The 26,294-nt window shown below is 39.1% G+C and overlaps 1 protein-coding gene across 1 annotated transcript in view; it reads right to left on the reverse strand.

Moving 5' to 3' along the window:
- The window catches only part of LOC113897465 (zinc finger protein 41-like), a 54,269-nt gene extending 39,181 nt beyond the window's left edge, over positions 1-15,088 (reverse strand). The window contains exon 1 of the mRNA XM_027550218.1: positions 15,011-15,088. Within this exon, the coding sequence (XP_027406019.1) occupies positions 15,011-15,088 (78 nt within the window). The remainder of the gene's footprint in view (positions 1-15,010) is intronic.
- Positions 15,089-26,294: the final 11,206 nt, after the last annotated feature.

Genomic DNA, 26,294 nt, shown 5'->3' on the forward strand with positions numbered 1-26,294 from the left:
AAACGTGTGTAAAAAAAAAAATCATACCTCTCTGGCTACAAGAAGTTTAGTGATTATGTGGTCCAATCACCCTTATAATACTCAAGGTCTTTCTACAATATCTGTGATAAGTGATTCTTCAATTAGAATTTAATCATCTTAAGAGATGTTTCCACTTCTTTTATCTTTAAGTAACTCCCTCAGAATACTCCTTTTCATACTGAATCATAATCTACCTCTTTCCAGCCTCTACCAATAATATCTAGCTTAATCTGTTTTGGTCTTTGTTAGTAGGGAAAGGACTCGGGAATAGAGATAAAGAGAGGTGAAGGTGTTCTCTTCAAAGAACATTATGTCAAAGAGAAACTGGACTTGTGATCTATGCATAGAAGTTATGAAAAGGCAAAAACAAAAGCCATTTAAGCAATCATTTCTGTCCACCAATGTGATAAACTTCCTTGAGAAATTCTGAGGTTCCCATTAATGGAAGCACTTAAACTGTAGCATGATGACCATTACCAGGATACTATAGAAAATCTTCCTATATTTCATGGGAAATTATGTTTTACTAACACTAACTTAGTTTTACTTACTACACTGTTACAATTTCTGGGTTACAACTCAATGCTCAACATTTTAATCATTATTGTCATCAGTAACATTTATTTTGTGCTCTTAATGTGTCGGATATTTCATATTTTGTTGTTCAGTTGATAAGTCGTGTCCGACTCTTTGCAACCCCATGAACTGCAGCACACAGACTTCCCTGTCCTTCACTATCTCCCCCAGTTTGCTCAAACCTATGTCCATTGAGTCAGTGATGCCATCCAACTGTCTCATCCTCTGTTGTCCCCTTCTCCTCCTGCCTTCAATCTTTCCCAGCATCAGGGTCTTTTCCAATGAGTAATATTTATATAATCTTATTACTTAATCCCAGGAAACAAGTGATATCATTAATGTTTCCTTTGATAAATGATAAAACCAAGGCTTACAAAGATTCAGAATCCTGCCTTTAAACTACAGAGATTGAGAAAAGATCAGTGGTTGCTAAGGACTAGCAGTGGGAGGAAAGATTGACTACAAAAGAGCACAAAAAATTGGGGGAGGTGATGGAATTGTTCTGTATCACAGTGGTGGTTACCACATGACTGAATGCATTTATCAAAACTCATAGAACTGTACAGTAAAGAGAGTGAATTGTACAACATAATGTTAGTCGCTCAGTCATATTGGACTCATTGCAACTCATGGGCTGTAGCCCGCCAGGTTCCTCTGTCCATGGAATTCCCCAGGCAAGAATATTGGAGTGGGTTGCCATTCCCTTTTCCAGGGGATCTTCCCAACCCAGGGATTGAACCCAGGTCTCCCATACTGTGGGCAGATTCTTTACCACTGAGCCACCAGGGAAACCTGTACAACATTAGGTATATCTTAATAAACCTGACTTTAAAAATCTTGTGTTTCACTGATGTATAGAACAGTCTTTTGGACTCTATGGGAGAGGGAGAGGATGGGATGATTTGGGAGAATGGCATTGAAACATGTATAATATCATATATGAAACGAGTCGCCAGTCCAGGTTCGATGCAGGAAACAGGATGCTTGGGGCTGGTGCACTGGGACGACCCAGAGGGATAGTATGGGGAGGGAGGAGGGAGGAGGGTTCAGGATGGGGAACACGTGTATACCTGTGGTGGATTCATGTTGATATATGGCAAAACCAATACAACATTGTAAAGTTAAAATAAAAAAATAAAAATAAAAATCTTGTCTTTGATCATACAGTTGGTTAGTGCTCTTCTGTGGGCTGAGATAGTCACTAGTTTGGATTCTATGATTATTTGCTCCTCACCTGTGATCTATAATTTGGGTAAGGTGCCACATTTGTAACTTTGATGCTCAGCCCAAGACCGAAGACTATGTGGATATTATCCAATGGAAAAGTCTGTGTCTTAATAAGTTCTATCACTTTTTACTATATTTATCACTGTATTCACCTCTATGATTCATTTATCTATTCATGGTTTCCGAACTTGCTACAATCTGATTATCTTGAAAGAGATAATTTTCTTCAGAAAGATAAAGTTTCTTTACCTCTATAACTATAATAATCTCTACAAACCTAGTATCTTTCACAGTACCTTATTAAGGCACAGAGGGTCTTTTTCCTTAATAAATAACACCAGGAAAACTGAGATTTGGATTCAGCATGAGGGAACATTTCAGATAGTCACTGGTGCTCAGAGATAGACCAGGTGCCCACTAGAACAAGTGTGTCTCTACATCAGAGAGCAAGTAGTAGTGTGTTAGGCGCTCAGTCATGTTCGACTTTTTGCAACCCCATTGGCTGTAGCCCGCCAGGCTCCTCTGAAGATCCAGTGATCTTCCCAACCCAGAGATCAAACCCCTGTCTCCTGTATTGCGGGCACACTACCTTCTGAGCCAAGTATTTCTAAAATCACCTTTAACTGAATTTATCAAAGCTCCCACATTAAAAAATGCTCAATTATTTCTCTAAAGGCATGGGGAAAATTGACTTCATAGATTTATAAATACAGAATATTATGAGTGATAGAAGAGGAAGACCTTGCTTTACTTCTACTCCCACTTAGCTTCTGTGCTTGCTGTGTATGTGTGTGTGTGATCATGTGTCCTATTAAGTGCAACTTAAGAGCAAGATTTTTAAGCAACTGATGAATGAAATTACTATGAGAAATCAGTTTCATAGTAGTCAATTTCATAAAAGAAAAAATGTTTTTATAATGATCATATCTAAAGATATTGATCAGATGTTTTTATTATAACTGAAAATTGTTACAAGTGAAAATAATCTAAGTGATGTCTTTTTTTAGTAATAATAAGAAAAATGAGTAAGAGGTTAAATCCACCTAAATTGTAAACATTTTTGAAAAACACATAATATAGCTTGTATTTCATTCACACAGATCTCAGGTGCTCAGGTCAGATTTGTGCACACCACAGTAATCTCTGAAAGTTTCTAGCACCAACTTGCCAATAGACTAACCATGGCCGTCAATGCAAGATACTGAAATCCACGCAGCACCGCATCCTTAAGAAAGAGCTTGAATAGACATGTACTCAAGGACAGAGTCCTATAAGGTTGGCAACTCTTTGCGACGAAACGGGTAAAAAGCAGGTGATCCAACAAAGAGAAAGTCAAGTGGGGCTCCAGAGCTCTCCTCCCACCGGCATGCATGATCTTAAGTCACTACCCGCTGGACTTTTGTTTCTCACCTACAACATGAGAAGTACACAACTGAGTGCACAGATTACAGGACAAACTTTTATCATCTCAATAGCTAATACAGTAAACATTTCAAATAAAATTCTGATCTGACATTGAGAGTGTCTGGAAAATTCTTAACTTTCAATATTTGCATGAATTTTGAAATGCCAAGCCATTGTGAAAATGTCTTTTACAGCTTTCCTGTGTCTGGCCAATCAGGGCAAACAGCAACCCATGTGAATTGAGTAAGATAAAGATTTATTTTAAAATAGAAAAATCTTGCCCCATCGAACTTGTGTCACTATGAACACAGAAATATCAAAAAATAATTTCTTATAATTGCTCAATAGTGTTAGAAAAGGTTAAATAAAAGGGACAAATTGCCTAATACACACTCCTTCTTTAAACCATGAAACAAAATTAGACAGCTACATAAAACCAGAAAGTCCTAAAACAAAAAAGTAAAGAAGTGTCTACTGGAATAAAAAATCTTATAAAACAAGAAAATATGCATATTAAATTCTATAGAAGACAAAAAAATCAAAGAATTGCATAGCCCAGTGTGAAGTAATATTTGATAGCACATACTTAATTTGCAACATTACTAGTGACAGCGTAAGGTCACAAAGATCAATTAATCTAACAATTTATTTAGCATATTTATATGCTTTTTTGTATAGTCTTTCAAAATTTTAAAAGAGTTTTCACATACACTGTCAATTTAAGACTTCACAAAATTCTGAGGGAAAAAGAGTAGCCTAATTCTATCAGGATACCTGTCCTTACCTTATGCCCAGGTGCCAATGGGAATGGCTTACATAAATCAGTAAGAAAATCCTAGAGATCAAGTATCTTTATGTACCTTGTGAGACCTGCTGGCTCACCTTTTTACTTCCATTCCTGGATTTGAAAGAAGTAACACACGATCTCCTAATCAAACGTTGTCACTTGCAGATAACTACACGTGCGTGCTCAGTTGTTCAGTCGTGTCTGACTTTTTGCAACCCTGTGGACTATAGCCCACCAGGTTCCTCTGTCCATGGGATTCTACAAGCAATGGTATTGGAGTGGACTGCCGTTTATTCCTCTAGTGGATCTTCCCAACCCAGAGATAAAACCTACGTCTCCTGCTTTGGCAGGAGGATTCTTTACCATTGAGCCACCAGGGAAGTCCCACAGATAACTTTGGGTATATCCAAAAACTTGGTCTCTATCAACAGAAAGCTACATGTCTTAGCTTGGACATAGCAGATTCTGACAACTTAGAGGCTATGCCCTTATGCAAAATATTGGCAGCTATAACACTACCACCAAGAGTTGTTATAAGAGCTGCATCTATCCATTCAATCAATACTTACTGAGGCCAGAATGACATCACCAAGATGGCAGCATAGGAGACCCCAGCCTCTATCCCTCAACAAAGACCAATAATTAGATAGCTATCCATGAACAAAAACAGCTCTGGGAAAGCTTGGTGTCTGTTTAAGAAACTTCAACAACCCAGTGAAATTTTAAAAAAATTAAGAATAAATGCACAGTAAGAGAACAAAGACCTCTTTATTTTGCCTGAAACATCCTGTTCCTCCAAACTGGCATTCCTCATTTCCAAAATGGAACTCTCTGTTTAGAAAGCATTCCCTTCAACAGGAAAGGAAGAGAGTGGGATGAGGGACTAGTTTTCCCAGCATTTCAGGTACTGCATGAAGGTCCAGCTTCAGTTTTATCCTACCAAAGCTGACACTTGTAGTGTTGGCTAGAAAGAAGGAGAAAACCAGGGGCTACCAACAGCAGCCACACATGGAAGTGACTGAGGTTCACAGTAATCTGCTTTTACAAGTAAAACCACCACCTTTTGACATTAAGGAAGAAACCAATGGACAGCATAGCTGCTGCAATCTCCTTGCATATTTCACCAGGCTTTCACACAGGTATTTGAATTCATTGACTCCAGCCACCTAAGTCCTTCCCTGATCCCTCCCTCCACCTCCCAGAGCCCAGGAATTGCACTAGCAGCCAGCCCAGGCTTCTGCAGCTATAAAATGCAAGTATATAAAATGCAAGTCTAGACCCCTGTGGCTGCACCCCACCAGCAGTTGTGCACATGCTTGGGTCTAGCCCCTCTAGTTGTACATCTGCATGCTGCTGCCTGACATCCATCACCAGCCTTCACTGTTCATGCTTACTCAGGAAAGACTGTGCAGCCCCAGGAAAGCACATCTGACAGTCATAGTCACCATAACTGCTTGTGGGCCCGGTCAAGACCTTGTCTTCTGTCACTGGCCTTTACCACTGTGATTACCTGCAACCAGCCCCTATAGCTGAGCACCTGCAGGCTGTCAGCCCAAGCACCTTACCACGCCACACTGCCAGGTGCCTGGAGCAAGACCCAACAGCCAGAGTAGTACATGCCAACAACCAGGGCCTCTGAACTATCAGTGCACCAGCAGTTGCCTATCCCGCCCTAACAACTACGAAAATGCCATATCTTATCCCTGTCACTACATAGGTAGCTGCAGCTGGCCTCCAGAGCCAAATGTGTGCACACTACCCGCTCTGGTCACCACCACTGTCTGCAGTGGTCCCTAACTACTGGACCTGGAGGCACAGCTGAAAAACCCAAGAAACTTTGCAACTACCATGGACACCCAGTAACACTCACCAAGGACCACATTGTTATCAAGGCCATGGACTCAATGGCCTGAGTTTAAGAGCCATGATGCCTCCTGAGCCTCATTGCCACCGCACACTTCTCACTTGGCACCCTGCAACCCTAGGCCTAGGGGGCCATAGGATGCACCAGTGTGTCCACACTTGCAGGTAAAAGCCTTTCTTACCGAAATCACTTCATAAAGTCTGAAAGTGGTGCCCGCTTCAGCAAATGTACAGAAATCTGCACAAAACTACAGGGACCAGGGGGAATCAGGGAAACACTGACTCCACCAAAAGAATGCTGTAAACCTCCAGTAACAGGCCACAAAGAAATAGAGATAAAGGAATTACCTGACAAATAATTCAAAATAATTACTATCGAAGTGCTTAGAAGTCTACAGGAGAATACAGACAAACAATAATATCAGGAAAGCAATACAAGAACAATATAAGAATTTCAAAAAAGCTAATAGAAAAGATAAAAAAGAACCAAAGAAATTTTGGAAATGAAGACTACAGTGGCTGAACTGAAAAATTCAATAGAGAGCTTCAACAGCAGACTTGACTAAGCAGAAGAAAAAGTTAGTGAGCACAAAGACTCAAATAAATAAAATTGTAAATGAAAAATAATATGCTACAACTAATACCGCAGATACAAAGAATCAGAGAGACTATTAAGAACAGAAACACTCAGTAGGGAAAGGATAGTCTCTGAAACTAATGTTAAGAGAATTAGATAGTCACATGCAGAAAAAAGAAATTGGACCCTTATCATATACGAATCACAAAAACTAACTCAAAGTGGATTAAAGACTTAAACATGAGACCTGAAACCACAAAACTCCTAGAAGAACACATAGAGAAAAAGCTGCTAATACCGATCTTGGTGATGATCGCTTTTGGGGTATATGACACCAAAAGTATAAGCAATGAAATCAGAAGTTAGCAAGTAAGACTACAGCAAACTGAAGAACTTCTGCACAGGAGAAGAAGCATTCCAAAAATGAGAAGGCAGCTTATGAAATGGAAGAAAGTACTTTCAAATCATATATCTGTTGAGGAGTTAATTCCAAAAGTATATAAATAATTCATATATATAACTAACTCAATAGCAAACAGCCATTGAAAAAATGGGCAAAGAAACTGAATAAAAGTTTTTCCAAAAAAGACACCTGAATCATTAATAGGTACATGAAAAAGTGCTCCACATCACTAATCATTAGAGAAATAAAAATAAAACCACAGTAGGCTGTCACCTCACACCTCTTAGAATGACTATCATTGAAAAGACAAGCAATATCAATTGTTGATAAGGATGTGAAAAAAAGATCCCTTGTACACTGTTAGTGGATAAATGGTGCATCCAGTGTGGAAAACAGTATGGAGGTTACTCAAAACATTAAAAATAGAACTACTGTACAATCCAGAAATTCCACTTCTGGTTATATATCCAAAGGAAATTCAAATAGGAATTGACAGAGATATATGCACTCCTAAAGTTCATTGCAACACTACTCCACAGTAGCCAAGATTTGGAAACAACCTAGGTGTCCATTTAGTGATAATTAGATAAAGGAGATGTGGTACATATTTATTGATATGTATGTATATAGACAATATTATTCATCTAAGAGAAGAAAGGAAATTCTGTCATTTGGGACAACATGGATTGACCTTGGGGACATTATGTTCTGTGAGATAAGTTAAACAGAAAAAGGCAAAGATTGTATTATATCACTTATATGCAGAATCTTCAAAAACAAAACTATAGAAACAGAGTATAAAGCTGGTTACCAGGGGCTGAAGGGAGAATGAGAAGATATTGGTTGAAGTGTATAAACTTCAGGTTATGAGTAAGTTCTGGGGATCAAATATCCTTAGATATAATCTCCTGGTGAATATAATTAATAATAGTATATTACATATATGAGAGTTGATGAGAGAGAAGATCTTAAATTTTCTCACCATGAAAAAGAAATTGTAATCATATAACATGAATAAGGAATTAGCTATGGCTCTGGTGATGAAAGTGAAAGTGGAAAGTGAAAAAGTTGGCTTAGAGCTCAACATTCAGAAAACAAAGATCATGGCATCCGGTCCCACCACTTCATGGGAAATAGATGGGGAAACAGTGGAAACAGTGTCAGACTTTATTTTTCTGGGCTCCAAAATCACTGCAGATGGTGACTGCAGCCATGAAATTAAAAGACGCTTACTCCTTGGAAGGAAAGTTATGACCAACCTAGATAGCATATTCAAAAGCAGAGACATTACTTTGCCAACAAAGGTCCGTCTAGTCAAGGCTATGGTTTTTCCTGTGGTCATGTATGGATGTGAGAGTTGGACTGTGAAGAAGGCTGAGCGCCGAAGAATTGATGCTTTTGAACTGTGGTGCTGGAGAAGACTCTTGAGAGTCCCTTGGACTGCAAGGAGATCCAACCAGTCCATTCTGAAGATCAGCCCTGGGATTTCTTTGGAAGGAATGATGCCAAAGCTGAAACTCCAGTACTTTGGCCACCTTATGCGAAGAGTTGACTCATTGGAAAAGACTGTGATGCTGGGAGGGATTGGGGGCAGGAGGAGAAGGGGACAACAGAGGATGAGACGGCTTGATGGCATCACTGACTCGATGGACATGAATCTGGGTGAACTCCGGGAGTTGGTGATGGACAGGGAGGCCTGGCATGCTGCGATTCATGGGGTCGCAGGGAGTCGGACACAACTGAGCGACTGATCTGATCTGATCTGGTGGTGGCTCAGATAGTAAAGAATCTGCCTGCAATGCAGGAGACCCGGGTTCAATCCCTGGGTTGGGAAGACCTTGGAGAAGGAAATGGCAACCCACTGCAGTATTCTTGCCTGGAGAATCCCATAGACAGAGGAGCCTGGCAGTCTAGAGTCCACGGGGTTGCAAACAACCGGATATGACTGTACAACTACCACTTCACTTCAGTGGTGCAAATCATTTTGTAATATATCAGTGTATCAAGTCAATACACTGCCCATGCTAAATTTGCATAATAGAATATGTCAATTATATCTCAATAAAATTAGAGAATAATAATAAGTAAATGTTGTGCCTTAAGAAAGGAAAGTGCTTCATGAACAGTAAGGACTTAGTTAAAAGATTGTACTCATTTAAAGGATATGAGAAAAATGGACCTAATTCAAATGTCACAAGTGAAAGAAAGAAAGTGGATTCCTGAAGCCTTCTGTCTTGGGGTCCTGGTTGCACTTCCTGCATATAATGATGCCTTGAGTCCTAACTAGGACTTTTATGTGTAAAATATCTGTAGAATTGGACTAACGATTACAACCATGTTATGTAAGAGAGGCCTTTATATATAAGTGCAGCCAGAGTGTTTTCACACTTCAGTCATGTGAATGCTGGGGCAAGGCCCTCTGTGGTCCAAGGGATAAAGCCATGCCAGTTAGTCTCTACCCATAACACCATCCCCTCAGCTTTCCACAGAAGGTTTAGTTGAAATGAAAACATGGAAGGCAAAACACTCGTCAAAACTAGGGCACGCTGAAATGAAGACAAAACTGTTCTTTTGTGTTTTTTGACAAATCGATTCTTTATTTTCTTCCAGTATGTCAAGTTCTCACAACACTCACCGCGCACAATCAGATCTTTGCAAATTCATGGAAGTAGGAATGTATAAAGGGGAAGGAAGAAAAGAAGAGAAAGGTGTTGGGGTAAGATTTGTAGAGTTAGCTACAAAGGTGAGAGCAGTAAAACAAGCGCTAAACCAGATAAAGAGCTGGAATGCCTGATTCTTTCCATGAGAATGGTAACTGCTGTAGTTCTGAACTCCAGGCAAAACCTTGGATTATTGTTTTGCTGAAAGTTTTACTCTCATTTTCGGTGCAAATGATTCATTAACAAAAGAAACCACTCATTACACACAAACAATTTCAATTTTTTTATAGAGGACTGCTTGGCTTAATTTCAATATACAATCATTAAAAAAAAAGGAAACAGTAGAAGTAACAGCATATATGTCACCAAATTGGGCTGATAATCTACATCCAAATTTGAACAGCACTGAGAACCTCGTTAACAGCAATCTAGAGTCCCAATTGGGAAAGGGTCCCAGATAGTGTGTTCATCCCACAGGTGAGCCTTCAAATTGCAGCTCTGGGGGCTCCTGCTTATAATCCCAGACCAAAAACTGATATCATCATCAGCTTGCATGCAAAAATGCAGCTCTTGTTTTTCTTTAACTTTTGCAGTGAAGCTTGTCTCACCTTGTGAGTCATAAGACTTCTTAGACCCTGGGACGGGTCAGGGAGGTCGGCCAGACCTCCAGTGGCTCAAGAATTCCAAGACCCTCTCCTGTTCTTATCTAAAGTGCCACTGATTTCCTGTGTTTGCAGGCAGGCAAAGAATTCAGGCAGTGTCCAGGCAGGTCAGAAGCAGGCTTCTGAAGCCTGAACAAGACTTCCTCCATTTTAATTTTCCTAACCTTCCTATATCCATTAACTTATTGGCAGCAGTAGTAGTAATCACAGATGTTCTACAAGGCACAATTCTGTTCATCTCTGAAATTTCATAACTCTGGTTCCTTGCAAATTCTTACCTAAGGATTCTAAGAGAAAGCTAATACTGGAGACAGAAAGAGTAGGAAATAACATTTGAGTCCATAATACCTGAGTTCTCATGGGGGGAAAGTAATAGGTGGTACCCTTTCAAAATAAATGATCAACATGTCCTAGACATCCAAAAAAAAAAAAGAGTTCCTAACTGATACATGAAGTAGTTTCTACATCATTGGTTACAATATATACAAATCAAGGGGCTGTTTCAAAAAATGTATGATAGGATTTAGGGAATGTAGTCTGTTCACAATAGTTGATAAAGATCTCTAATAAGTAAGATTCCCAAATTTGAGAGGTTGGTCCACATAGCAGTCCCTCAGTGCATTGTCACAATCTTTCAGTAAGTGGGTATGATTATTAAAGTCCAGATAATTCCCAGTAAAATGTAGCAACCAATACTCTTCCAAACACAACATATAACACATGAAATAGGTACATTATACTTGTGTTAACTGTCTTATAATGCTATTCGGTTCCCTGCCACCAGATAGCAGTGCATTTTGTAATGCCTTCAAGGACAAACGTACAGCGGTTCTCAGGAACCCATTATCTAAACAGTTTTTTCCATGCATACGAATTCAGTTCAGTTCAGTCACTCAGTCATATCTGACTCTAGGCAACTGCATGAATTGCAGCACGCCAGGCCTCCCTATCAATCACCGACTCCTGGATTCTACTCAAATTCATGTCCATTGAGTCGGTGATGCCATCCAACCATGTGATTCTCCATCGTCCCCTTCTCCTCCTGCCTTCAATCTTTCCCAGCATCAGGATCTTTTCCAATGAGTCAGCTCTTCTTATCAGGTGGCCAAGTATTAGAGTTTCAGCTTCAACATCAGTCCTTCCAATGAAAACTCAAGACTGATCTCCTTTAGGATGGACCGGTTGGATTTCCTTGCAGTCCAAGGGACTCTCAAGAGTCTTCTCCAACACAGCAGTTCAAAAGCATCAATTCTTCGGCACTTAGCTTTCTTTATAGTCCAACTCTCACATCCATACATGACTACTGGAAAAACCATAGCCTTGACTAGATAGACTGTTGTTGGCAAACTAATGTCTCTGCTTTTTAATATGCTTTCTGGGTTGGTCATAACTTTTCTTCCAAGGAGTAAGCAGGGTGACAATATACAGCCTTGACGTACTCCTCTTCCTATTTGGAACCAGTCTGTTGTTCCATGTCCAGTTCTAACTGTTGCTTCCTGACCTGCATACAGGTTTCTCAAGAGGCAGGTCAGGTGGTCTGGTATTCCCATCTGTTTCAGAATTTTCCACAGTTTATTGTGATCCACACAGTCCAAGGCTTTGGCATAGTCAATAAAGCAGAAATAGATGTTTTTCTGGAACTCTCTTGCTTTTTCGATGATCCAGCAGATGTTGGCAATTTGATCTCTGGTTCCTCTGCCTTTTCTAAAACCAGCTTCAACATCTGGAAGTTCATGGTTCACGTATTGCTGAAGCCTGGCTTGGAGAATTTTGAGTTTTACTTTACTAGCATGTGAGATGACTGCAATTGTGCGGTAGTTTGCACATTCTTTGGCATTGCCTTTCTTTGGGATTGTAATGAAAACTGACCTTTTCCAGTCCTGTGGCCACTGCTGAGTTTTCCAAATTTGCTGGCATATTGAGTGCAGCACTTTCACAGCATCATCCTTTAGGATTTGAAATAGCTCAACTGGAATTCCATCACCTCCACTAGCTTTGTTCATAATGATGCTTTCTAAGGCCCACTTGACTTCACATTCCAGGATGTCTGGCTCTAGGTCAGTGATCACACCATCATGATTATCTGGGTCATGAAGATCTTTTTTATACAGTTCCTCTGTGTATTCTTGACACCTCTTCTTAATATCTTCTGCTTCTGTTAGGTCCATACCATTTCTGTCCTTTATCAAGCCCATCTTTGCATGAAATGTTCCCTTGGTGTCTCTAAAATTCTTAAAGAGATCTCTAGACTTTCCCATTCTATTGTTTTCCTCCATTTCTTTGCACTGATCACTGAGGAAGGCTTTCTTATCTCTCCTTGTTATTCTTTGGAACTCTGCATTCAAATGGGTATATCTTTCCTTTTCTCCTTTGCTTTTCACTTCTCTTCTTTTCACAGCTATTTGTAAGGCCTCCCCAGACAGCCATTTTGCTTTTTTGCATTTCTTTTTCTTGGGGATGGTCTTGATCACTGTCTCCTGTACAATGTCACAAATCTCCATCCATAGTTCATCAGGCATTCTGTCCATCAGATCTATTTCCTTAAATCTATTTCTCACTTCCACTGTATAATCATAAGCAATTTGATTTAGGTCACACCTGAATGGTCTAGTAAAACTTTCTTCAATTTAAGTCTGAATTTGGCAATAAGGAGTTCATCGTCTGAGCCACAGTCAGCTCCTGGTCTTGTTTTTGCTGACTGTATAGAGCTTCTCCACCTTTGGCTGCAAAGAATATAGTCAATCTGAGTTCAGTGTTGGCCATCTGGTGATGTCCATGTGTAGAGTCCTCTTGTGTCATTGGAAGAAGGTGTTTGCTATGACTAGTGCGTTCTCTTGGCAGAACTCTATTAGCCTTTGTCCTGCTTCATTCTGTACTCCAAGGCCAAATTTGCCTGTTACTCCAGGTGTTTCTTGACTTCCTACTTTTGCATTCAAGTTCCCTAGAAAGAAAAGGACATCTTTTTTGGGTGTTAGTTCTTAAAGATCTTGTAGGTCTTCATAGAACCGTTCAACTTCAGCTTCTTCAGCATTACTGGTTGGGCATAGACTTGGATTACCGTGATATTGAATGGTTTGCCTTGGAAATGAACAGAGATCATTCTGTCGTTTTTGACATTGCATCCAAGTACCGCATTTAAGACTTTTTTGTTGACTATGATGGCTACTCCATTTCTTCTAACGGATTCTTGCTACAATAGCAGAAATAATGGTCACCTGAGTTAAATTCTCCCATTCCAGTCCATTAATTCACTGATTCCTAAAATGTCAATGTTCACTCTTGCCATCTCCTGTTTGACCACTTCCAATTTTCCTTGATTCATGGACCTAACATTCCAGGTTCCTATGTGATATTGCATAGGCATTAGTAGACATTAAAATTCCTTGGGCTTTATCCTTTTGAGCAAGGTAGTATAACTACTGCATAGAACAAACAGTGCAATCAAACACGTCAGTTAAGGGTTAAGTTTGGTATAGCTGAAATACTGCTGAGTCGTTAAACGAATGTAAAACATCTTTGTCATACATTAAGCTAAGTTCATGTGGTTTCAATGTAGTAGGCATTCATGTAGTAATGGTCAAGGCTTGAACTACATCTTTATCAGTGTTGTGTAATCTAGCAGATAGATAAATTTTGTCCATGGAAAGCCAAAGTTAGGAAAGGATTGACCTTGTTTGTTGGGCAGGTGAAGTGATCCTGAGGCCAGATCCAGCTCATATTTCTCCACCTGAAGATTCCCCAATATCTTTCTCCATTTTTTTTTTTAATTGTAGCTTGAGGTGTCAATGACAATCCACATTACAGTCAGGCTTCCAAGAGTAGTTTATTCACAAGAATAACAATGTGTTAATGGCATATGTTTCCATTTTTCCTGTCTGAGGGGCATCATTAATATGGTATTTTCCTTCCCCTGTGCAATGACATCAGCAGGTACAGTAGGACTGGAAGTATGCTTCACCCAGATTTTACCTTCAGCTGCATATATTTCATTTGTGGTTCTAAACCCTTTATCACCTCTAACTGTTAGTAAATTGCGAGGTTCTCCTTTTTGTATTTTGAAAATTACACATGAAAGAATCCACAATTGGACAATTCAATCATGTTTATTAATAAATAGATCATCCTTTCCTTCATTTTGTAAAATTAGTTGGATTTCTCCTTGGTAATCTGGACCTATGATTCCCCTACAAACACAAATCCCCTTTAAAAACTGGAGCATTCGTTGATTAATCCAAAGTGTCCAGGGGGCATTTTAATTCCAATACCAGTTGAGATAGCACATACCAATCCCTTAGTAAGTGTATGATCAGGTATAGAGTATGAATCCAGTCCAGGGACCTCAGGAGTAGCTCAGAAAGGAGCTGGTGCTCTTGGGGTAATTTCCAAATACTTAATTGTTAAAGAAAAACTGGAGCTGCAGTTTTGTGAGCAAAGTGATAATAATATCAGTTTGCATCCCACAATTATAAGCGAGAGCCTCCAAAGCTCAATTTGATGTCTTACTCGTGGGGTAGATGCACCGCCCAGGACTCTTTCCCAATTGGAGGATTGTTCCCTTATTCCCATTAGAGTTCTTTGGCAGATGCCCCTCCAAGAGTTCCTATTCAAGTCCTATCAGAACTTTCACAGGGGACATTGCAGGGAGGAACCACAATGAAAGGAGTGGGTTTCTAATCCAGCTGCCCAGCATAGCCTTAAACAGATCCCAAGCATCAGTGAGCTTCATTTTCCTCTCATATAAGAAGAAACTATGACTTCTTGTCCTGCCTACCTCTGAAGGCTATTGTGGATCAAAGAGGATAACATGGAAAGTTTTTTGAACTCTCGTACCATTCCAATGTCAGTATGAGAGGAGAGCAGGGGATAAGAATCTGCACCATCAAATGCCTCTTGGTCACTGCTGGACATCAGCTCTCTTAGATTATCACTTATCCCCAGGGGGTGTTAGGGAAAACTCAGGGCTCATGCATCCTCTAATTCACTTAAGAATTTGGGTGCTAAAGTTTATTCTTTAATGCTCAGCACATGAGACTTTTAAGAGGGGACATTCTCTCATAGTGTTAGTTCTAGGGAAATTTATATCAATGCTGTCTTTCTTTTGCACAAGCAAGTAGGAGAGTTAAGCATGTTGTATCATCTTGTGTGTGCTAAGTCGCTTCAGTTGTATCTGACTCTCTGTGACCCTATGGACTGTAGCCCCTGGGGCTTCTCTGTCCATAGGATTCTCCTGGAAAGAATACTGTAGTGGGTTGCCATGCCCTCCTCCAGGGGATCTTCCTGACCCAGGGATGGAACCCACATCCTTATGTTTTCTGAATTGATAGGCAGGTTCTTTACCATTAGCCCCACCTGGGAAGCCTGTATATGAAGCCTGTACATCACATTTTAGCAGGTCATGTTCCTCTGTAAAGAAATGTTAAATTATTACATTATAGAAAGAGGGAGTACATATTTATAACTGTAGTATCAAAGGCTAAAGATGTTTTTACTTTATTCTGATTCTCTGCTCCCTTTCTTTTCTGAAAGACCGATTGTGCTTCTAACCAGGAAAGCATGTTCTAAGAAAACACATGGAAAGAGTCCCAAGTTTGCCCCTTTATTATCTCTAGATCTTAACTCCACCCATTGTTAATTTTCCTCACCAGTTTCAATTTCATGGTTCTCAGCAGAGTGCCAATATATTTTCCATGCATGATCCTTGGAAAAAGTTACTACTTTTATTGATAAATGACAGATCACAAAAGAAGTTTGAAGGAAGCCATCATGTGTACTTCTGTCATTAGTTCAAATTTTTTGTTCCTTTTAGGTACCAAGATAAAGGAGATGTGCAGTTAGGCAGTAGGAAAATAAGCAAATGGTCAAAAGGATTTTGGATTTTTACAAATGATGTCTGTCTCCTCATGTGTGTTCTTAGTCAAATAGGGCAGGAAAATAAGCCCCAGGTAAAGTAATTGAATCTTTAGAACAACATAAAGAGGGCTGAGTACTCATAAAAATAAGCCTAGAGTTCAGTCAGAATTGATGCCTTTACTTGACTGCCTTGTGTTTATTTTGACATTCCCTTTATATATACACATTTAAACCTCAGTGGAAATTATAGAATTATGATATAAATAGTGGCAAACTGTATAAATAAAATATAGTGTCTAGGTTTGAAGTCATATAAAATTAAACATGTATGGAGACATGTCTGTATTATGCCACAAATTACCATCGTACAGTAGGGTTCTGATACTGGATTCACATACAGAAATGCATGTCTACACTGAAAACTTGAAAAAGAATTACCAAGCTGTTTGTAGCTTTGCAAATATTAAGGTTTTTTTAATCATATAAACAACCTGTCTGAAAAACTTCTATATACTTTTTCTTAAAAAATTATTTATTTGACTGCTCTGGGTCCTAGGTGCAGGAGGTGGGATTTTTCTTTGGGACATGAGAACTCTTAGTTGCAGCATGCAAAATCTATTTCTCTGACCAGAGATTGATTCTGAGCCCCCTGCATTGGGAGCACTAAATCTTAGCCACTGAACCACCAGAGAAGCCCCAGCTTCTATATATTCTTAATGGAATAAAGGCAAACTCTAGAAACCATAGCTGCTACACTACTACAGAATTCTTTTAACTCCCAACTGCGCCACCAAGCCAAAGCCACAAAAAATAATATCTCTGCTCACTGTTAGTTCAGTTCAGTTGCTCAGTCATGTCCAACTCTTTGCATCCCTGTGAACTGCAGCACATCAGGCTTTCCTGTCTATCACCAACTCCCGGAACTTGTTCAAACTCATGTCCATTGAGTTGGTGATGTCATCTAATCCTCTGTCGTCCCCTTCTCATGCCTTCATTCTTTCCCAGCATCAGGATCTTTTCCAATGATAACTAGGCACTCAATATATTATACAAGAGAAGGTATTTTTTTACATCTTTCTATAGCATGTCTTTGCAAAGCATGGGCTAATCTTCACTGAGATGTAGCAAATGATGACAAGATCATGTATTCATTCCCCTATTTTAAGTCACCACATAGCCATAGATTAAACATTTCAACCATTAAAAAATCAACCCAAATTTTTATCATTTAAGAAAATAAATCCTGTTTGACTAAATCTACAAGGGCAAACATTTTTACAAGGAAATACTTCAAACACAGAATGATTCCAAAGGCATCATAAAAATAGCCACCAAATATGAGAGCTCTCCAACAAACTCAAAGAACAGAAAACCAAAACCAAAATCCAAAACAATAACCAAAGATTCTTACTGCCTTTCTCAACAAATCTACAAATTTACATTCAGTGCAAACTCCTGTTTACAGAAACAAAACAAAAAACATTGTTTTCATCTTGTACATTTATTCTTCACTTCTTAAAAAATAAAGCCATATTTATAATAAAGACATTAAAATAGAAAAAATTAATTCTTTCTCTCCGATCATGATTTTTCCCTTGTTTAAGATGACTGAGATTTTCTGTTTTAGAAGAAAACAAGTACCCGAAAAGAATCTATGAGACTGAGAAATAAAATATTAGATTTGGGAATAGAGTGTATAGTCCCATTCTCTACAAAAACCTCACAGCTATATCTCTTTGTTGACAATTGAGATTCCAGGAATTTAGGGTTTGGAATATTTGTATTCACTAGTTAGTTTGTAAGGGAAAGCAAAAGAGGAAGGAGAAGAAACTTTGGCACATGTCCAGTCACAGCCTTTATGCCTACAGAATCCTGGTGTATGTTTCAGTCCAGGGAAAATGCCACCTCTCACCTAGATCCAGACCACTGGGCATTGGAAGCTGAGCTGCCAAAAGAGTGAAGAAACAAAGGTCAGTGGTCACCAACTAGCTGCCACATCCTTCCAAAGTCTTCACATTCTCAAATATCATCCATGCAGATGTCTTCAGAGCCCTTAAAGAAAATATAATTAGGAGCTAAGGCATCAATTGGGCTTGCCTCTTGACTCTTCTAAGATGACACTACAGTAACAGAGCATGAGAGACAGCTCTCTTATAAAACTTCAGATGCAGGAAATTCACAAGCACACAAATCACTCCACTCAGGTACATCGGAGTGGTAGACATTGAACACCCATGATGTATTGTCTCCCACATTTTTACCAGTAAATTCCCATAATGGAGAAGTGACCTTGGGTTCTGGGTTCCAAAGATATTTCCTGGTGAATTTCTTAGAACTTTGACTTATGAAGGCTAAAATTGTAAGCATTAGGAAAAGTTCCTACTTGTTGCGATAGTACAAACTGAGCCAGAACAATTCTGAGTGTAAATTCACTTTCTACGTAGACATCAGCACAGTTTCAGAAACACCATCAAGTTGAGTAAGCATGAAGTGAAACTTCTTTCTTGTTATGATTTTTAATTACCAACTTTGAAGGTCTACTTCTGGGGAGCAATATAACATTTCAAAATACTCTTGTGTCATACCTTAGAAGGAAACAATGTCAAGAAGCTATGAATAATCCTTAAACCTCAACATATGTAAAACATACTTCATTTCACTAAGTCCTTTAAAAATTGACCTCATTTGATTTCAGAATCCCCTAGGAAGAAGCCAGGGCAGATACTATTTTCTCATTTTTACAAATGAAGAATCTGAGAAGCTCAGAGTGGTTATTAGGTAAATCGCTAACCCCCAGCCCACATTATAAACTGGAAAACAAGGACTTGCACTTCACCCTAACAACAGCATGGAATAGTAATAGTCCACTGTATCTCAATTTCCTTAACAAAATAATAGCAAATAAGAAGAAAAAGAAAACTTCCATTCTTGACCTCTGGTGAGGTCAAGTTCTCACAAACCACATCTAGTTTCAGAGTGTGTGCATTCTCAGTCACTTCAGTTGGATTCAACTCTTTGTGACCCTATGGATTGTAGCCTGCCAGGCTCCTCTGTCCATGGGATTCTCCAGGCAAGAATACTGGAATGGGTTACTATGCCTTCCTCCAGGGGATCTTCCCAACTCAGGGATCAAACCCTCATCATCTGTTTCTCCTGCATTGCAAGTAGATTCTTTACCCCTGAGCCACCGAGGAAGCCCAGATTCAGAGTAAATCTACATATAGGCAAATTTTAACGTTTTTCTTTAATTCATATTCAAATATTGCACAGAAAAATATTATTATCAAATGTTTATTGAGGGCTTGTGATGCAGTCAGTGTTTATGACAATAAGCTGAAAATTTACATTTTACTTACAATTTATGTTTTGCTGAATATTCATATCTATCAAACCGTATAGAATGTTTGATAAATTTATATGCATAAAAATATGAAGGTAAAATATGTTGGTGACTGCATTTTTTTCCATTTTTCGTCTAAATATTTTGGCATCTTATCATAGAAAAATCAAAGACCAAAGGGGTAAAAAAAAATCTGCTACTCTGAATCCTAGGCTCTTCCACTGGGAACATGGTCTTAATAAAAAGAGTTCTAGACTTTCAGGCAGGAGATACAGATAGTAATATTAGATTTACCCCAATAAATGTTTTTAGAAGATTCATTTAGTTCCTCCCCTTCTGAATCTGGTAAATATAAATATGGGGCTCTTATCAAGAGGACAAAGAAACTCAATAATCTTAAAAAAAAAAAGTGAAGAAAGTTTTAATGATGGAAAGTCAATTGAGAGTTGGAGGAACTTTGCAAGTAAAAAATTTTTAAATACTGTTGCTGCTGCTGCTGCTAAGTCGCTTCAGTTGTGTCTGACTCTGTGCGACCCCATAGATGGTAGCCCACCGGGCTCCCCGTCCCTGGGATTCTCCAGGCAAGAACACTGGAGTGGGTAGCCATTCTCTTCTCTAGGGGATCTTCTTTATCCAAGGATCCAACCTGGGTCTCCTGCATTACAGACGGATTCTTTACTGTCTGAGTCTCCAAGGTTTAATAAATGATGGTACAACTTAGCCATAAAAAGAAAGAAAACGGGGAGAACCCTTCTGCACAAGCTCATTTCTGCAACAACAACAACAACAACAACAAACAAAGTTGTGCATGTGTGGATGAATAAGCACAAGCACACTTTTAGAAACACATGTATGAGGCAATGTATGGCCTTTTCTAGAAATATACACGTGAAAGGAAACTATTAGCTTCTGGAGAGAGACTAGAGTATTGGAAGTCTGAGATTACAGAAAGACTTTTCTGGTGTCTATAAGAAGCTCACAGGCAAGGATGTTAATTTTGAATTCCCAGAGTTTCAGTTGTAAAGAGAAATTACTAAATAAAATATTGCTTACACAAAAAAGAAATCCTGCTTTCTCCCATTTTGCACTAGATAATCTTTTGTTGTTGTTCAGTCGCCCAGTCATGTCCAACTCTTTGCAACCCCACAGACTGCAGCACACCAGGCCTCCCTTTCCCTCACCATCTCCCAGAGTTTGCCAAAGTTCATGTTCATTGCATCTGTGATGCTGTCCAGACATCTCATCCTCTGACTGCTCTCTTCTCCTTCTGCCCTCAATCTTTCCCAGCATCAGAGACTTTTCCAATGAGTCATCTGTTTGCATCAGATCCCCCTCCAAGGATCACTGCCTTGTCATTTCCAAGGGGCTTGAGTAACTCAATGAAGCTATAAGCCATGCCGTGTAGGGTCACCCAAGACGGATGGGTCATAGCAGAGAGTTCTGACAAAACGTGATCCGCTGGAGGAGGGAATGGCAAACCACCCCAGTACACTTATTGTGAGAAACTCATCAACTCTATAAAATGCCAAAAAGATAATCTTTTACTCAATGTTAATTCATCCATCAACGATTGATGAAGAACGTCCTAATTTCCCAGCACAGTTTGCTGCTATGGGAAGTACCACAGAGGTGAAAAGAGCAAAAAAGTTCCTTCACCTTGTGTATAATTTAACAAAAGAAACAAGAAACCCCAAATAACAATACAAGAGCCTGAAGATAAGTCAATTCTGTGTCAAGTCCCTTAAAACAGTTTTTTAATACTTTACAGTATCACCAGAACGTCAGCAGGGGGCACTTCAAATATGTCTTTGGTGAGTCAGGCTCAGCTCCTGTTCATTCTAGGCCTTTGATGCTTTGTCTGAAAAGTATCGCAGAATGTGAAGCCCTCCGCATAAAACTTTCATGCTCTCCTTTGATTTCCTACATGGACTGAGGTTTTTAACTTTGCTTTTGTTTTTCTTTGAAAATGGAAAATAAAAACTGCTTTTAAACAAATAGGGATTATAAATCCATGGATTATGTTTGTGACATTCTTTTTCGTTTTTATGAGCTGTCCTCTAGGAAAGGCCTAAATCCTTCTCTCCCTCCACCTGTTGCAGTTCCTCTGTGGCAGAATCTGTATCTCTGGTAGGTTCTGATGCAACCCCGCACTGTAAAGCCTTATTCTCTGTGTGTGTATGTATGTGTGTGCTCAGTCACTCAGTCATGTCTGACTCTTTGCGGCCCATGGACTATAGTCTGACAAGCTTCTCTCTGTCCGTGGAATTTTCCAGGCATGAATGCTGGAGTAGGTTGCCATTTCTTCCCGACCCAGGGATTGAACCCGAGTTTCTTGTGTCTCCTGCATTGGTAGGCAGTTTCTTTACCACTAGTGCCACGTGGGAAACCCCAAAGCCTTATTGGGGTTTATGCCATTACAGATGCCATTGCCATAGAAGGCAATGGCAACCCATTCCAGTACTCTTGCCTGGAAAATCCCATGGACGGAGGAGCTTGGTAGGCTGCAGTCCATGGGGTCGCTAAAAGTCAGACATGACTGAGCGACTTCACTTTCACTTTTCACTTTCATGCATTGGAGAAGGAAATGGCAACCCACTCTAGTATTCTTGCTTGGAGAATCCCAGGAACAGAGGAGCCTGGTGGGCTGCCATCTATGGGGTCGCACAGAGTCGGACACGACTGAAGTGACTTAGCAGCAGATGCCATTGCAATGCATTCTCTCTCTTTTTTTTTTTTTCAATTATTCTCTTTTTTAAAAAATCTTAAAAAAAAAAATCTAACTGTATTTAAACAAATACTTTAATGTTGATGTTAGAACATGACTTTTTTTCTTTCTCTTCATTTTTTGTTTTCTTAAGTGTTTGGAAGAGGGGAAGAGATGAATATTTCCAACCCAAAGAAATGAAAATCTTTAAAATGGGTCTGATTTATTTAACACTGTACTTTTATCATTTAAAGCAATTTTCCCTACACCCCACAATTCCTTTGCCCCCAAAGCAAAGAAAGTAACCCTGCTCCCTTTACTTGATCCTGATGGAGGAAGGAGATAGTAGCAAATTAGCAAAATATAACATTTATTTGTACTTTAACTTTTTGAGAGGATAACTCCCAGCTTTACCAATCAAGAACTAATTCTGTCTGTAAGAGATTAATCCTCCCTTGGATACGTAGCTACTTGGGTAGCTTTGTTAGGCAATAAATAAAAGAAGAGATGTACAAGACCAGTATCTTCACTTATCAGCTGCTCCAACCTCAGGCCCTAGATTCCAGAGCTATAACTTCAGCTTCATTCTCATCCTCATCCTTATTGTCATATTATCATCTCTGTTTAGATACAGCTTGGGTTTCCCCTTCTCTACAATTCAGTCCTAGGATACAGTTGGGTAGCAATGGGAAAGTCTTTTATAGCAATATTTAGTAACATCTTGTTTTTGTTTTTATTAAAGTCAGTAGATTTAAATATTTTTTTCTGGGTTGCCTTTCAGTGTCTCAAAATGTTCCTTTCTTCTTGCCTTTGCTGACTTCTTTTGGTTCCTTATTTTAAGTTGTGGCTAGCGTCATACTCTATCCTTCAGGCGTGCATGCCTGCTTAGTTGTTCAGTTGGGCGGTGACTCTTTGTGACCCTATGGATCAAAGCCCGTCAGGCTTCTCTGTCCATGGGAAATTTTCCCAACAAGAATACTGGAATGGGTTGCCATTTCCTCCTTCAGTAAATTTTTTTAATATTTAAAATTATGAATTTATAAATTTTATTTGTATTACCCATGTTTTTTTCTAGGTTAAATATAATTTTGGTGATAGAGACCAGGTTCACTTCAATATAGATGCACTTTTAGAGTCCACTTAGCCATTTCATCATATTAATTTAGCAAAAGAGCCACAAAATAAAAGCTGCAATGAACCATGAATGTAGAAAAAATATCTGCTTCCCAGCTTTTTTTGGTTTGGGCAAGGTTTAGGCAAGGCACTTTGTTAAGGCACAGACAGTCTGGACTTGGAGATCATGTTAGCCTGTGCAAAAGAACACAGAGCAATTGGCAATTAGAGCAACATTAAAATATAATACATCAAATACATTTTCATTCTTTCTTTGGATCACAAAAAACACAAACAAACCCCAAAACACTTTGTGGTTACCGTTATTTAATCTTTCTTGAGTTTCATATTCCCTCCTCTATACAACAGGAATGTCATTAAGTTCAGGCATTTTGAAATGATTAAGTGCAAAAAAGGATGAAAAGTACCCAGCGTGTGCAAATAACAGGACTTTAATTTAAATGATGGATATATAGATAGGTAAGTAGATAGAAAAAACTTTCCTACATGTGGAGTTCTGGAGCTTTCTGGTCATTTTTTTATGCATGCCCATTTAACGTTTTACATTGTTTTAAGCTTACACGGCAAATGTCCTCACCTATACTTGTTTGTTAAATGTTTATAAAAGCTTAGTATCTTTTAACCTGAAGCTTTTTATGTCTGTTACAAAGGAAACGTCACTCAGGGAAAAAGTCAAGGCTCACACTATCAGTGATCAGATAACCTTGTGAAGTTTGGGCGAGGCACTTTGTTAACGCACAGACAGTCTGGACTTGGAGATCATTCGAGCCTGTGCAAGAGAACACAGGCACCTGATGCTCCGAGGGCAGCCAATCAAGAGAGCGTCTTGGCGCCACACCCACCTGCCCACTGCTTGTTCCAGGGACTGGAGCCAACCTATCTCCTTTCCTACCACGCTGAGCTGCTGTGAGTGAATTCTTCCTGGAAATCTCTGCAACTCTGATGCACACGCAGTATAACCATACAGGCCACTACAAAACCTGTTTCATATTTTTAAAAATTTCTCTTAACTCTTGATTGCTTTAAGTTTATGTCTGTCTGTTAACCTGAAAAATCATTTCAAACATACATTATAAGCATCACACTTCCCTTTAGCAATTATTATTAATACTTAAAAGTTTGCAGTTCTCTGAAAGGCACAGCAGTGCAGATTGATTTGGCTGTCTTGGCAAATATTTCTGGTGAAAATAGGCTTCTTTTGTATTCTATATAAGATAGTAAACATTTCTCCACTTTTGTTTATGTGTTATTTACACCTTGAGCAATGCAATGCAAATGTACTCATTTTATATCTTTTTTAAAGTTAGAATTTACTATAGAATTTTTAGAAGACTGCCATGTCATAGTTGTTCATCCACTGCTTGATCTGTTTGGCTACTTCTAAAGCTCTTATAGGAATTTAATTCTTTTACATGTTCTGCAGGATAGAATGAATGTGCACAATACTTTTTTAATAATTGTAATAAAAGACAAATTGTGCTGTGGCATTTAACACCTTGAGGCTTCGCAGGCAGCTCAGTGATAAAGAATCCCCCTGCCAATGCTGGAGACCCAGGAGACTTGGGTTCAACCCCTGGATGGGGAAGATTCCCTGGAGAAGGGAATGGCAACCCACTCCAGTAATCATGCCTGAAAAATCCCATGGATAGAGGAGCCTGGTGGACTATGGTCCATGGGGTCTCAAAGAGTCGGACACGATTAAGCACAGCACACATTTAACACTTAAAGATAGAACTCTATTCCATAGAATAACAGACTTTGAATTATTTGAGCACTATCAAGTATTTTGTTTTTGAGAAAAGCTTAAACTGTGAGCCTAATTTAAATTGTATGGGCTTCATCTGTCTAACATATAAATGTAGATTGTGTTTGTGTGTCTGTGAGAGAGGGGCATGGAAGAAGGAGGGATGAGTAGAAGGAAGCATTAGAAGTATTCAGAGAAATAATCCAGTATAGACAGTGAATTGAAGAGTTTGGGTTATGAACCCATTTCTCAGATGTAAACTGGAGTGTATAGAGTTAATTGTCACTCCTGGCTAATTCAAATTTTTTACATTTAAAAAGACATTTGAAAGTATTCTGAGCATTTTGTCAAAGAAAATACAACATCCAAAGTGATTTCATTATTCGTGTTATTTTACTTGCATACCTGAACACATCATTTTAATAGCTTTATTTAAAATATAATTTATGTACCATAAAGCTCTCCCATTTAAAGTGCATAAGTCCGTGTTTTTAGCGTATTTATTCAGTTGTACAACCATCACCATAATGTAATTTTTGAACATTTTTATCACCATCCCCTCCAAAATCATCTCCATTTTCCTGCCTCCCCTAGGCCCCCAGCACCAGGCAATCATTAATCTACTCTCTGTCCCTAAGGTTTGCCTATTAGTGGATATTTTATGCAAAGGAAATAATAGGATGTGCGTCTTCTGTGACTGGCTTCTTTCACTTAGCATAACAATACACTTTCAGGCTGTCTGACCTCAACATTCTGCCTCTGAGGATAAAATGTTACTTTGCATTTCTTGATGAGTTTGAGGATTGAGTATAATTTGCATAAGGCAAAAATTAGAAACTAGAGCAAGAGGGCTTTTCTCAACTACATAAGCCAATCCATATTACCAAAGTTATAAGACCAGACTGTGCAAGTTCAAGCTGCAGAAAAATGTGTGTCCGTGGGTCCTTAGGTTGACATTGTCCAGGAGAATTGGCGGGGGAGTGGGGGAACAAAAAACAGAACAGACACTGCAAGTTACAAACAGGAGCCACCAAAAGAAGTTGGGTATTGCCCAAATGTAGTTTAACAACTTAACTTCCCTTTCTTAGAAAACAGATAATTACAGAGTATTTCACATAAAGCCATAAAAACCTTTGTTTGGTGTTTGTGTAGGGGACCCAGAAGAGCCAGACCCCTTAGGAAAAGCAAACTGCCCTCCTAGAGAAAGTAAAATTTTTCCTTCTGCCCTTTCCCCTTCTTCTCCCTGGCAGAGTTGAATCTCATTACAGTTTGCTCAAATATTTGAAAGTGAATTTAGTACTCTCCCCCCAACTTAAGATTTTATAGCCAATAGGTGATGAGG

The sequence above is a fragment of the Bos indicus x Bos taurus genome, chromosome 8 (genome assembly GCF_003369695.1).
Source record: "Bos indicus x Bos taurus breed Angus x Brahman F1 hybrid chromosome 8, Bos_hybrid_MaternalHap_v2.0, whole genome shotgun sequence".
Taxonomy (NCBI): domain Eukaryota; kingdom Metazoa; phylum Chordata; class Mammalia; order Artiodactyla; family Bovidae; genus Bos; species Bos indicus x Bos taurus.